The 13,860-nt window shown below is 45.9% G+C and overlaps 1 protein-coding gene across 7 annotated transcripts in view; it reads left to right on the top strand.

The window, feature by feature from the left end:
- ASAP1 (ArfGAP with SH3 domain, ankyrin repeat and PH domain 1) overlaps nucleotides 1-2,613 on the top strand; it is a 258,811-nt gene extending 256,198 nt beyond the window's left edge. For all 7 annotated transcript variants that reach the window (XM_083144874.1, XM_083144872.1, XM_083144876.1 and 4 more), the window contains one exon: nucleotides 709-2,613. In XM_083144874.1, the coding sequence (XP_083001000.1) occupies nucleotides 709-783 (75 nt within the window). In that variant the 3' untranslated portion in view covers nucleotides 784-2,613. The remainder of the gene's footprint in view (nucleotides 1-708) is intronic.
- The last annotated feature ends 11,247 nt before the right edge of the window (nucleotides 2,614-13,860 follow it).

The following is a 13,860-nucleotide window of genomic DNA, read 5'->3' on the forward strand; positions in this document are numbered from 1 at the left end:
TCTGAGGTTGCGGGAGCTGGTGGACCACTCGGCCCTGCATTCGATGGTCTGCGACCATCGAATGATGGGGGAGGTTCCCTGAGATGGAGTGGGTGTATTCATGAGAAATACACGTGCGGTCCGTTCGGCCAGCTTCTTACCGCGTACGGACGGAGTTGGCGATCCGTATGGAAGGCGGGGTTTCGCACGCACGGTCCTGGACGCATATTCGGATCCGGCCGCACCGATCAGAATAAGGCCCATGGTTACATAGGAGCAACATGGTCACGGTGTCACTGATAGGACCTCACCTCAAATGCTGTGCACAGGCCCCGACTCTGAATATAGATAACTCAGCTGGAACCAGATCTGACATATCTGGTCTGTTGGTCACTGAAGCACTTTTCTATCTAGTATCTTTTAGAAGGCGCTAAATAAAAAGGAGATTCTGATTGGTTGCTATTGGCAACATCCCTTCTTCACTAGAACTACCATCTTAGCGAAATTACTAGTTTCGGGGCTAGGATAGGGAAAGATTTATCAAACCATCGAGAAGAGACGTACACTGCTCATCTCAACCAATCAGATTTTAGATATCATTTTATAGAATGTACCATTGGGAACCAGAAGCTGGTTGGCTAGTATGGGAAACGCCTCATCCATAGCAAAAGGATCTGTAAGCGAACAGCTCATTGGTGCATACTTTATGTGTTTCTGTATTTCACCCAGATTGGTCACATCGAAGGATATCCAGACCGGAAAGGCGTCTTCCCTGTGTCCTTTGTCCACATCCTGTCAGAATAGAACACGGACTTACAGTGTCGCGGATCCCGATTCCGGGCTGGAGCTTGTTAGCCAGCTTACTGCTGTATATTCTGTACTGCGTCTGTATATCACTTCACCTAGTACTGTCATTATGTGTATTGTACATGTGCGATGTCCTTCTGCCTTTGCCAGTATTACAGTAGCCTGAGACGCCGAGAGAACCGCTTGGATCCGCCGCTCTCACCCCCACCCTTACAGTACTGCCGGTGTACCGTCTTACCTAACACTATTATACTATACAAGCTCTGTCCCTGGCCACACGTCGCTTCTCAGCCTTCCCTACCGGACACGATACCGGCGTTGGGACCCCAGCGTCGACTCGGAATCCACCCGTCACCCCACCCTCCAAGCACCCAGCAAGCTGTGTATTTATTACAGATATAAGGGGTTCAGGATAGTTTTTAACAAAAATCATCAAGTATTTTCTGTGCTCTGTGTTATTTTTTCGTCAGAACTTACTGCAGCGCCCAGGCTGTTACTTTGCTGCAAGTAGTAAAAGGAGATATATTTCTATCCAAAGGCTTCTTTTATTGAAGTATATACATATATATATATATATATAATATACATATATATATTCAAAAAAAAATGACATTTCATGGGATTTAACCCAATGACTGCTAAACAATATTAGTCTGTTTACATTATGCATGCATTTTTCCAACCACAGAAACAATTCCGGAATACTTGAATCCTGCGCGATAGGCGGGAACAGAACCGCGGTCCTTTGTTGAGGTCGAGCGGTTCTGCAGCTGCGAGGACCCGAGGGGAATATTTTTCCATTAGAAAGATCTATTTGAAATAGACAGTATTACTTGTTTCTTAACACGGATCAAATCTAGACTGGGGGGGCGGCAAGCCTCGCGATAAATTTGTGCGCTTACGTATAACTCTTCGGTTTAGGATTTTTCTTTTTTAATGTATTATTTAAACTGTACCATAAGTTATTCGTAGATGCAAAGTTGAAAAGGACTTTTATGTATATTGTTCGTTAAATAGAAGCTTACTGAATCGGATACGAAAGTATTAAAATCCATTGCTTGGGGGGAGGTCTCTTGCCCTCGTTGGGGGACAACCCCCTTGTGCCGGGGCTGTTGCAGGGTCCTTCAGCCCAGTCCCCAGATCACGTGACGTACCGGATCTTAGATGTTTGTTATTTGTGGTAACTTGTTTAGTTAGAAATGCAGAATTAAATATAACTCGTACACGTCAAACAGTGAAACGGAAACACTCAGTTTTTGTGAATTTTTTATTATTTTATTTTTTTAAATCATCAAATAGAGCGTAAACATTGGAAGCTACATTTTCTCTTACATCTGTAACTCATTCCTGTGCACTTTCGTTCTCATTTTATGTACTATTATTTTTTTAAATTTTTGAATTTTTTTTTTTTAGGCACATTTTTTTTTTGCATGTAGAAATATTTATATTTTCCCAGGATTTTTTTTATTTTTTTTTATCTCAGACTGAGACTTCATACTGTTTTTTTTCAGTGCGATAATCAAATATAAATTTGGCTCTGATAAGCCAATCATAATCCAGTCTATTAGATTTTTGCATGGAGAAACCGTTTTATTTATTTACAAGTATTTCAGCAATACGCAATAGCGGTCATGGCGGACGTGCCTGAAAGGAAGCCAGACGACTAAGACTTTAGATCACCCGTCTGCACCGTTTACCCTGCAAAGTGTTTCAACCAACATGGTACAATATACTGTTTTTAATGCAAAAGTCACAAAGCTCATTTTATTAATCATTCCATATTATAAATGAATAAAAATGTTTAAAAAGTGACATCGACAATAGAAACCTGTTTATTTTTTATTTATTTTTTTACGGATGTTTTTAGAAGCCTGGAGACTCTGATTAAGAAAGAAAAGAATAGATGTAAATATGGAAGAACTATATATTATAAATATTTTGATATTTATAATATAATAAATATGAATGATTACACTGGTGCTTGAGTTTGGTGTATTACAGGTAACAAAAGCCAGAATCGTTGGGTTTTAAAATTGTCCATCTTTACTGGAGTTTTAGAGGAAATCCATTTTTATATAATCTATTCTGGGCCCCGCTTTTACCGCTGAGATATTTTATATAAAAGTCATGCGCTGAGTATCTGTAATATTGTATGTAGGTTAAACTGTGAATAGAACGTGAGCTCTCTGTACTCTGTTACTGGACTGTGGGGCGGATCCAGTTAATCACATCATTTTGGCAGAAGAAAAGAACGCAGCTATTGCAGCCATTTTCATTTAACGCAACTACGTGTGCCCTCGGTTGCCGTGGTATTCAGATGAAAAAAAAACTGGTTGCTTAATTGTTTGCAGCCAAAATTGACAGGAAATTTTATAAAAAAAAAAAAAAAGAAAATGTAGAATAACCTGTCCCTTAAAAAAAAAAATGTTTATTACTGTCACAAAGAAAAATATTGTGATCTTTAAAAATACTTCAAATGGCTGATTTGTTTTTTTGCTAACAAAATAACTTTTTAGTCTAAATACAAATAAAAATAAAAAAAGTAAACACAAAATATTTTGGGGTAATTTGATGTAATTTAATATGTAAAAGCTAGCAAGCAATTATTTTTCATTTAAATAAATTTAGGGGACATAAACTAATGCAAAGGTTTTATTTTGGGGTGATTTGAAGTTTTTGTTTTTTTACAACAATACTTGCCTCGTTAGTGATTAAAGTGTGTGTCCAAGGGATTGCGAAGCGAGTCCTGACATTTTTAACTGAATATATGGATTTTCCCTGACTTTGCGCCTGCCTTGGGGTTGGTAGAAATAAGCGGCATTATTTCCTATAGAAATTACCGCCGCTGAATTTTTTCCAGCCTATTGAACAGAAAAAAAATACTGTGTTTCGAAACCTTTTGAGTGCCAAGTGAATTTGTCAAAATTGGTGTAAAAATTGCCACCCTGATGGGGGAGTCAAGTATAGTCTGTGGGGGCATTAAGGAGCCAATGTGTGAGGGGTGTTGCCCCCGCACTGGTGAAAAAAGAGAAAATAAACTGCAGCTCCCAGCAGTAAGGGCTAGGGGGACACTGGGATGCAGCACGGGACAAAGAATACTTGAAGAAACAGCCAATCACAGGCTTAAGATCCCTGGTATCTCCAGTACTTCCACTATTGGGGTGGAGCTGTGCAGGTTGCCGCTGGGTCCTAGAGCTGCATATGAGCTGACAGAGTACTGCCAATGATACCTATAATCCTGATACCTCCTGCAGACTGCATACTTACATGTGACCGGTAGGAATCATCATCACTGCTGTCCTGTGCCCTTCTCATAGGGGGGAGGCGGCACACTGCATATTTACATGTGACCGGTAGGAATCATCATCACTGCTGTCCTGTGCCCTCCTCATAGGGGGGAGGCGGCAGACTGCATACTTACATGTGACCGGTAGGAATCATCATCACTGCTGTCCTGTGCCCTCCTCATAGGGGGGAGGCGGCAGACTGCATATTTACATGTGACCGGTAGGAATCATCATCACTGCTGTCCTGTGCCCCCCTCATAGGGGGGAGGCAGCAGACTGCATACTTACATGTGACCGGTAGGAATCATCATCACTGCTGTCCTGTGCCCTCCTCATAGGGGGGAGGCGGCAGACTGCATATTTACATGTGACCGGTAGGAATCATCATCACTGCTGTCCTGTGCCCTCCTCATAGGGGGGAGGCGGCAGACTGCATATTTACATGTGACCGGTAGGAATCATCATCACTGCTGTCCTGTGCCCTCCTCATAGGGGGGAGGCGGCAGACTGCATATTTACATGTGACCGGTAGGAATCATCATCATCACTGCTGTCCTGTGCCCTCCTCATAGGGGGGAGGCGGCAGACTGCATATTTACATGTGACCGGTAGGAATCATCATCACTGCTGTCCTGTGCCCCCCTCATAGGGGGGAGGCGGCACACTGCATACTTACATGTGACCGGTAGGAATCATCATCACTGCTGTCCTGTGCCCTCCTCATAGGGGGGAGGCGGCAGACTGCATATTTACATGTGACCGGTAGGAATCACCATCACTGCTATCCTGTGCCCTTCTCATAGGGGGGAGGCGGCAGACTGCATATTTACATGTGACCGGTAGGAATCATCACTGCTGTCCTGTGCCCTCCTCATAGGGGGGAGGCGGCAGACTGCATATTTACATGTGACCGGTAGGAATCATCATCACTGCTGTCCTGTGCCCTCCTCATAGGGGGGAGGCGGCAGACTGCATATTTACATGTGACCGGTAGGAATCATCATCACTGCTGTCCTGTGCCCTCCTCATAGGGGGGAGGCGGCAGACTGCATATTTACATGTGACCGGTAGGAATCATCATCACTGCTGTCCTGTGCCCTGCTCATAGGGGGGAGGCGGCAGACTGCATATTTACATGTGACCGGTAGGAATAATCATCACTGCTGTCCTGTGCCCTTCTCATAGGGGGGAGGCGGCAGACTGCATATTTACATGTGACCGGTAGGAATCCTCATCACTGCTGTCCTGTGCCCTCCTCATAGGGGGGAGGCGGCAGACTGCATATTTACATGTGACCGGTAGGAATCATCATCACTGCTGTCCTGTGCCCTCCTCATAGGGGGGAGGCGGCAGACTGCATATTTACATGTGACCGGTAGGAATCATCATCACTGCTGTCCTGTGCCCTCCTCATAGGGGGGAGGCTTCAGGCTGCAGATCACCTATTTTTGCATACATTTAATGCCTATGTCTGCCCTTCCCCCTAGTGTGTACCTTCCCCGCCCCCTCCCCCGTGTGCTTCTGATTCCCCATATGTGACTGACCCCCCTTCCCATGTGTGCCCCTGACTCCCCATGAGTGACCGTTACCCACCTCCCCATGTGCATCTCTGACTCCCTATGTGTGACGGTGACCCACCTCCCAATGTTCATATCTGACTCCTCATGTGTGACAGTGACCAACCTCATGTGCATCTTTAACTCTCCATGTGCGACAGTGACCTACCTCCCCGTGTGCATTACTGACTCCCTATGTGTGGCACTGACCAACCTCCCCATGTGCATCTCTGACTCCCTATGTGTGACACTGACCAACCTCATGTGCATCTTTAACTCTCCATGTGTGACACTGACCAACCTCATGTGCATCTTTAACTCTCCATGTGTGACAGTGACCTACCTCCTCATGTGCATCTCTGACTCCTCATGTATGACATTAACCCACCTCCCCATGTGCATCTCTGACTCCTCATGTATGACATTAACCCACCTCCCCATGTGCATCTCTGACTCCTCATGTATGACATTAACCCACCTCCCCATGTGCATCTCTGACTCCTCATGTATGACATTAACCCACCTCCCCATGTGCATCTCTGACTCCTCATGTATGACATTAACCCACCTCCCCATGTGCATCTCTGACTCCTCATGTATGACATTAACCCACCTCCTCATGTGCATCTCTGACTCTCATGTATGACAGTGACCTACCTCCCCATATGCATCTCTGACTCTCCATGTGCAACAGTGTGCATCTCTGATTCCCCAGGTGTGACAGTGACCTACCTCATGTGCATCTTTAACTCTCCATGTGTGACAGTGACCTACCTCCCCATATGCATCTCTGACTCTCCATGTGCAACAGTGTGCATCTCTGATTTCCCATGTGTAAAAGTGACCTACCTCATGTGCATCTTTAACTCTCCATGTGTGACAGTGACCTACCTCCCCATGTGCATCTCTGACTTTCTATGTGCGACAGTGACCCACCTCATGTGCATCACTGCGGGTCAGTCATGTCCATCTTGTTCACGCATACAATGAGTTGTTTCACACCTATGGTGTAGTCCAGAAGTGCATGTTCCCTGGTCTGACCATTCCTGGACACGCCGGCCTCAAACTCACCTTTGGCAGCAGAGACCACCAAGAGAGCCACATCAGGCTGAAATGTGAGTGGATTAGTGATCGGCCAAGAGGTGCTTCATGCAAAGCCATCACAGATACCTACCTGAGAAGTGCCAGTGATTTTAAGTAAGTCCCGGTGCCCAGGAGCGTCAATGATGGTTATTGTGAATCTGTTGGTTTGGAATTTCCAGAGAGATACATCAATGGTGATTCCACGCTCCCTCTCTGCCTTCAGCTTATCCAGAATCCAGGCATATATGAAGGAGCTCTTCCCAATCTAGGATAGATGTTCGGTCACTGATCAGACAACGGGAGATTACCGATCGCTGTCCTTTACTAGACATAGTTACACCACTGGTCTTAGAAGGTCAGTATTTACATTAATTTTATTTCTCGGGTATTAAAGAACACTTAGGCATGGGTCATTAGGTTGACATGGTCTAGATCGACAGTCATTCGGTTGACCAATATTGGTCGACACGCATTAGGTTGACATGTAAAAGGTCGAGATGGGAAAAGTTTGACATGATTTTTCATGTTTTTTTGTGCCTGTGTTTACATGGGCACCATACTACCGTGCCCCCTTGCATGACTTGCTGTGCTCGCCATGCTTCAGGCACGGTTCCTTGCTGCGCTCGCCATGCTTCAGGCACGGTTCCTCGCTGCGCTCGCCATGCTTCAGGCACGGTTCCTTGCTGCGCTCGCCATGCTTCAGGCACGGTTCCTCGCTGCGCTCGCCATGCTTCAGGCACGGTTCCTCGCTGCGCTCGCCATGCTTCAGGCACGGTTCCTCGCTGCGCTCGCCATGCTTCAGGCACGGTTCCTCGCTGCGCTCCCCATGCTTCAGGCACGGTTCCTCGCTGCGCTCGCCATGCTTCAGGCACGGTTCCTTGCTGCACTCACCATGCTTCAGGCACGGTTCCTCGCTGCGCTCCCCATGCTTCAGGCACGGTCCCTTGCTGCGCTCGCCATGCTTCAGGCACGGTTCCTTACTGCACTCGCCATGCTTCAGGCACGGTTCCTCGCTGCGCTCCCCATGCTTCAGGCACGGTCCCTTGCTGCGCTCGCCATGCTTCAGGCACGGTTCCTTACTGCACTCGCCATGCTTCAGGCACGGTTCCTCGCTGCGCTCCCCATGCTTCAGGCACGGTTCCTCGCTGCGCTCCCCATGCTTCAGGCACGGTCCCTTACTGCACTCGCCATGCTTCAGGCACGGTTCCTCGCTGCGCTCGCCATGCTTCAGGCACGGTTCCTCGCTGCGCTCGCCATGCTTCAGGCACGGTTCCTTGCTGCGCTCGCCATGCTTCAGGCACGGTTCCTCGCTGCGCTCGCCATGCTTCAGGCACGGTGCACATGTGATACCCGGGTAGCGCCTGGTATAGCAGAGGCAAGGAGTGGTACACCACGTCACAAACAGCAAGAAGCCGTTTATTTAAAATTCAACAAAATTGTTCTCTCTCCAGCACAATTTTCATATAGGTTACATCAGGTTAGCATTTCCTTTCATTCACTTCAATGGCATCAGCAGAATATACAATGATGGCACAGCAATACATTACCATGGTATCCTGAGAACAGCAAATAGGATGCTGGGGGCTCTCTGCGGTCTATCTAAACTGGATCATTCATGGATTCATCACTGGGGGCCTTCACCTCACATGGTTTCCTACCACTCACCCGAAGACTCACACCTCTCGTTCTACTGCTAGGGTACTTCTGAAGGTAGTGATCCTTCTTGTTCCTTCCACTGCTCTCTGCATACCGTTGTCCTCACATTGCGATCTCTCTCTGTCCTGGACACTTCTAGCCTGTCTTCCATCCTCCCCTTACTTCACACGGAACTATTTTTTTATTTATTTACAGTTTCTTATATAGCGCAGCAGATTCCGTTACAGCGTCTTACATAGCGCAGCAGATTCCATTACAGCGTCTTATATAGCGCAGCAGATTCCGTTACAGTGTCTTATATAGCGCAGAAGATTCCGTTACAGTGTCTTATATAGCGCAGCAGATTCCGTTAGTCTTATATAGCGCAGCAGATTCCGTTACAGTGTCTTATATAGCGCAGCAGATTCCGTTACAGTGTCTTATATAGCGCAGCAGATTCCGTTACAGCGTCTTATATAGCGCAGCAGATTCCGTTACAGCGTCTTATATAGCGCAGCAGATTCCGTTACAGTGTCTTATATAGAGCAGCAGATTCCGTTACAGTGTCTTATATAGCGCAGCAGATTCCGTTACAGCGTCTTATATAGCGCAGCAGATTCCGTTACAGCGTCTTATATAGCGCAGCAGATTCCGTTACAGTTTCTTATATAGCGCAGCAGATTCCGTTACAGCGTCTTATATAGCGCAGCAGATTCCGTTACAGCGTCTTATATAGCGCAGCAGATTCCGTTACAGCGTCTTATATAGCGCAGCAGATTCCGTTACAGTGCCTTATATAGCGCAGCAGATTCCGTTAGTGTCTTATATAGCGCAGCAGATTCCGTTACAGTGTCTTATATAGCGCAGCAGATTCTGTTACAGTGTCATATAGCGCAGCAGATTCCGTTACAGTGTCTTATATAGCGCAGCAGATTCCGTTACAGTGTCTTATATAGCGCAGCAGATTCCGTTACAGTGTCTTATATAGTGCAGCAGATTCCGTTACAGCGTCTTATATAGCGCAGCAGATTCCGTTACAGTGTCTAATATAGAGCAGCAGATTCCGTTACAGTGCCTTATATAGCGCAGCAGATTCCGTTACAGTGTCTTATATAGCGCAGCAGATTCCGTTACAGTGCCTTATATAGCGCAGCAGATTCCGTTACAGTGTCTAATATAGAGCAGCAGATTCCGTTACAGTGTCTTATATAGCGCAGCAGATTCCGTTACAGTGTCTTATATAGCGCAGCAGATTCCATTGCGTTTTACATTGTAAACAGATAAAACAAACTGGGTAACAACAGACAGACTTGGAGGTAGGAGGGCCCTGCTGCAATCTTACAATCTATAGGGACATAGGAGGGAAACACAAGGACAGGCATCAGTAATAGCATAGCTTGTAGGTCCAGAAGGGAAGCTATATAATACATAAGTGCCTCAGAGGGTTATGCGTATGGTACTTATATATGATAGGCTTGCCTGAAGAGGTGAGTTTTCAGGGAAAATATAGCGCAGTAGATTCCGTTACAGTGTCTTATATAGCGCAGCAGGTTCCGTTACAGTGTCTTATATAGCGCAGCAGATTCCGTTACAGTGTCTTATATAGTGCAGCAGGTTCCGTTACAGTGTCTTATATAGCGCAGCAGATTCCGTTACAATGTCTTATATAGCACAGCAGATTCCGTTACAGGGTCTTATATAGCGCAGCAGATTCCGTTACAGCGTCTTATATAGCGCAGCAGATTCCGTTACAGTGTCTTATATAGCGCAGTAGGTTCCGTTACAGTTTCTTATATAGCGCAGCAGATTCCGTTACAGTGTCTTATATAGCGCAGCAGATTCCGTTACAGTGTCTTATATAGCGCAGTAGATTCCATTACAGTGTCTTATATAGCGCAGCAGATTCCATTACAGTGTCTTATATAGCGCAGCAGATTCCGTTACAGTGTCTTATATAGCGCAGCAGATTCCGTTACAGTGTCTTATATAGTGCAGCAGATTCCGTTACAGTGTCTTATATAGCGCAGTAGATTCCATTACAGTGTCTTATATAGCGCAGCAGATTCCGTTACAGTGCCTTATATAGCGCAGCAGATTCCGTTACAGTGTCTTATATAGTGCAGCAGATTCCGTTACTGCGTCTTATATAGTGCAGCAGATTCCATTGCGTTTTACATTGTAAACAGATAAAACAAACTGGGTAACAACAGACAGACTTGGAGATAGGAGGGCCCTGCTGCAATCTTACAATCTATAGGGATATAGGAGGGAAACACAAGGACAGGCATCAGTAATAGCATAGCTTGTAGGTCCAGAAGGGAAGCTATATAATACATAAGTGCCTCAGAGGGTTATGCGTATGGTACTTATATATGATAGGCTTGCCTGAAGAGGTGAGTTTTCAGGGAACACTTGAAAGTTTGGAGGCTAGTGGTGAGTGTTATTGTGCATGGAAGGGCATTCCATAGGGTGGGAGCAGCCCGATGAAAGTCCTGTAATAGTGAATGGGAGCCGGTGATCCGTGCAGAAGAGAGACGCAGATCTTGTGCAGAGCGGAGTGGTCGAGATGGGAGATATTTTGTGATAAGTAGAGAGATATATGCTGGTGCAGTATGGTTAATAGCTTTATACGCTAGCAGAAGGGTTTTATATTGAATATGGTAAAACTCAGGTAACCAATAGAGGAACTGGCAGAGCGGATCAGCAGACGATGAGCGTCTTGCAAGGAAGATCAGCCTAGCAGCAGCATTTAAAATGGATTGCAGTGGCGAGAGTCTGTTCTTGGGAAGACCAGTTAGGAGAATATTGCAATAATCAATGCGGGATATAATGAGTGTATGGATAAGAGATTTAATAGTATCTTGAGTGAGATAGGGTCGTATTTGGATATATTTTTTTATATGTATGTAACGTGATTTGGTGACAGATTGAATGTGGGGAACAAAGGACAGTTCAGAGTCGAGGATGAGACCTAGGCAACGAGCTTGTGGGGTACGGTGGATTGTTGAGTTGTCAACCGTTATAGAGATATCAGTATGGTAACTGTTCTTAGTTAGTGGGAATAGAAGTAATTCCATTTTGGAAATTTTGAGGGCGAGAAGACTTACCTGTTCTCAAACTCTCCTCACTTTCAGTCCTACCCCTCTACATGTGGCAAGATCCAAAAGAACTGGTAAAACTGGTGGGGTGCTGTTATAATCCCGACACTTTCACATAGAGGGAGAATAAATGAGTGTGCCGAGCGTAGCGAGGCACTGGGCCCGCTGCGTGGTGAACGCAGCAAGCCCGCAAGGGGGAGGGTGATCCACGCCCCCCCCTTGTCAGGATTTTGGCGGTCGGGATTTTGAATGCTGGGATTCTGACTGCCGGGATCAGACCCCAACTGGTTTGGGTCATAAATTTCCCCACTCACTTATAAGGCTGCATAGCTTTTGTAAAACTTGTCACTGCGGTGTCTGCAGCTCGGCTAAAGTCTGGGATGACACACACACACTATGTGAACTATCCAACTTGCAGAAGTACAGTAATCAGCATGTCCTGCCGGAAATGCTGGGAAATAAATTTAATAGAACAGCTGAGATTTGTAGTTCTACATAAGCAGAGTGTCACTGTCTGCACAAAAGGAGAGGAAAGAAAACGTGATTCTTATATGAAACAAGACAGCTGCCCAAAGACAACATTACCATTTTGTCCTCAGTTTTTGTATGTAAAAGCTACCACTCTGCCCAATGCAGGCTGCTGCCTTCCCAGTACTGGAATCCAATGGTTTGTATGTTGGAGGTACACAAACCATTCTCTGTACAGTACGGAGATAGACCTGGGTAGATTTGCTGATCACTGTAAGAAGATCCTCGATAAGCTTACAGCACAGATATCACAAGGACTTGCTGGCAGATCCCCCTTTCCCATTATTTTATTAAAAATATTGTTAATAAATTTGCCATTTTGTGATAAATGCGGAATAGAATAAGGAGAGATACTGTGAATGTGTTTCTCTGGCGCATAGCAACGCCACAACACGGTCAAATATCGCCATCTTGTGGCAAATCTACAAATTGCTACACTCGTGGTTTTAGTTTTGGAATAACTTGCAGGAAGGAAAAAGTTTAAGTACTTAGGTTATTGGCAGGGTTGACGTTAAAGTCCTAAGGTGAGTACACGCTATAGGATTTGTATTAACGATATGCATAATAACGATATATTGTTAAGTATAGCCAATCACTGCTGTTCATGCACCCTTAATCTGAGCAGGGGAAATGTAATATAAGCAGCTCTTACCTTCACTGTGTACAATCGTTGGCTGCTTCTCTCTGCAAATGTGAGTCTGCGATGGTAGCAATGCCTTTATACTAATTGCTGTTCCCATAACCCCATCACACAACCTCACCCTCACAGATAAAACTGCCCTCACACAGCCTCACCCTCACAGATCGCACTGCCCCCACACACAGCCTCACCCTCACAGATCGCACTGCTCCCTCACTCAGCCTCCCTCTTCATAAATCACACTGATCAGCCACACAGCCTCACCTCATAGATCACACAGACCTCCCCACACAGATAACACTGGCTCCTGTCTTAATCTGATCTGAACATAAATCATAGCAGCAGATATTTCTTTGCATATTAGATACTAGGTGATTCATCACGCCATACGGGCGCTCTTCACACCGCATAAGGGTCTGCGCCCCCTTAATTTGTGAACTTTTGTATTGTGAGAAATATGGTTAGAATTGTATGAAAGATGCCCTGTATTGCAACTTGAGTTATAGGTGAAATGTGTTAAATAGAGAGCATATGATTTGGAAGGGGGTGTGCATTGTTTTGTTTAATTAAAAAGCTGTTACAGAGTAAGATGTACATTGATAGTGTGGAGGGTACAGTGACATTTGTGGGTGTGGGGGGGGCGTGCGTGTTGTTTAGTTGTGTGCAATAGTATAGTAGGGTGTTTTTGAGTCAGCGGCTCCCCACTGGTGGAGGTCACGACACAGGAAAACAGGAGGCTGGGTAGTGATAGGGGTGTGTAGGCATAAGGTGGACGAAAGTGGAGGGTGTGGGACACTGTGCAGCTTCTGCCAGTGGGTGAGGGTCCAACGTGGCAGCACAGGAGTACAGGACGGTGGCGCTGAGTCAGTGTCTCCTCCTACTGGGTGGGAGTTAGGGTGCATTAGAGCAGGAGGCTGGGTGGTAAAGCATGATAGGGGAATGTGGGCAACACATGGTGAGCGGGTCCCCACTGGCGGAAGTTACGGGGCAGGAGAACAGGAGGCAGGGCAGTGATAGGGTTGTGTGGGCATGAGGGGTAGTAAAGGTTTTTGGCTGTTGCAGAGTAGGGATGGCCATTGGTGCAGACACCATCGATGGTTGGCATTGATGGTGATTTTGCACCCTGCCATCGATAGTAGTAAAATATTACTTGGATAACCATCGATTGTTACAGCTATCGATGGTCATCCATTATATCTGACTGAATAGGCCGTGGGTCAATCAGAACTCGGTTGCGGGACTTCCGG

Source organism: Crinia signifera, chromosome 5 (genome assembly GCF_055691185.1).
Source record: "Crinia signifera chromosome 5, ASM5569118v1, whole genome shotgun sequence".
Lineage (NCBI taxonomy): Eukaryota > Metazoa > Chordata > Amphibia > Anura > Myobatrachidae > Crinia > Crinia signifera.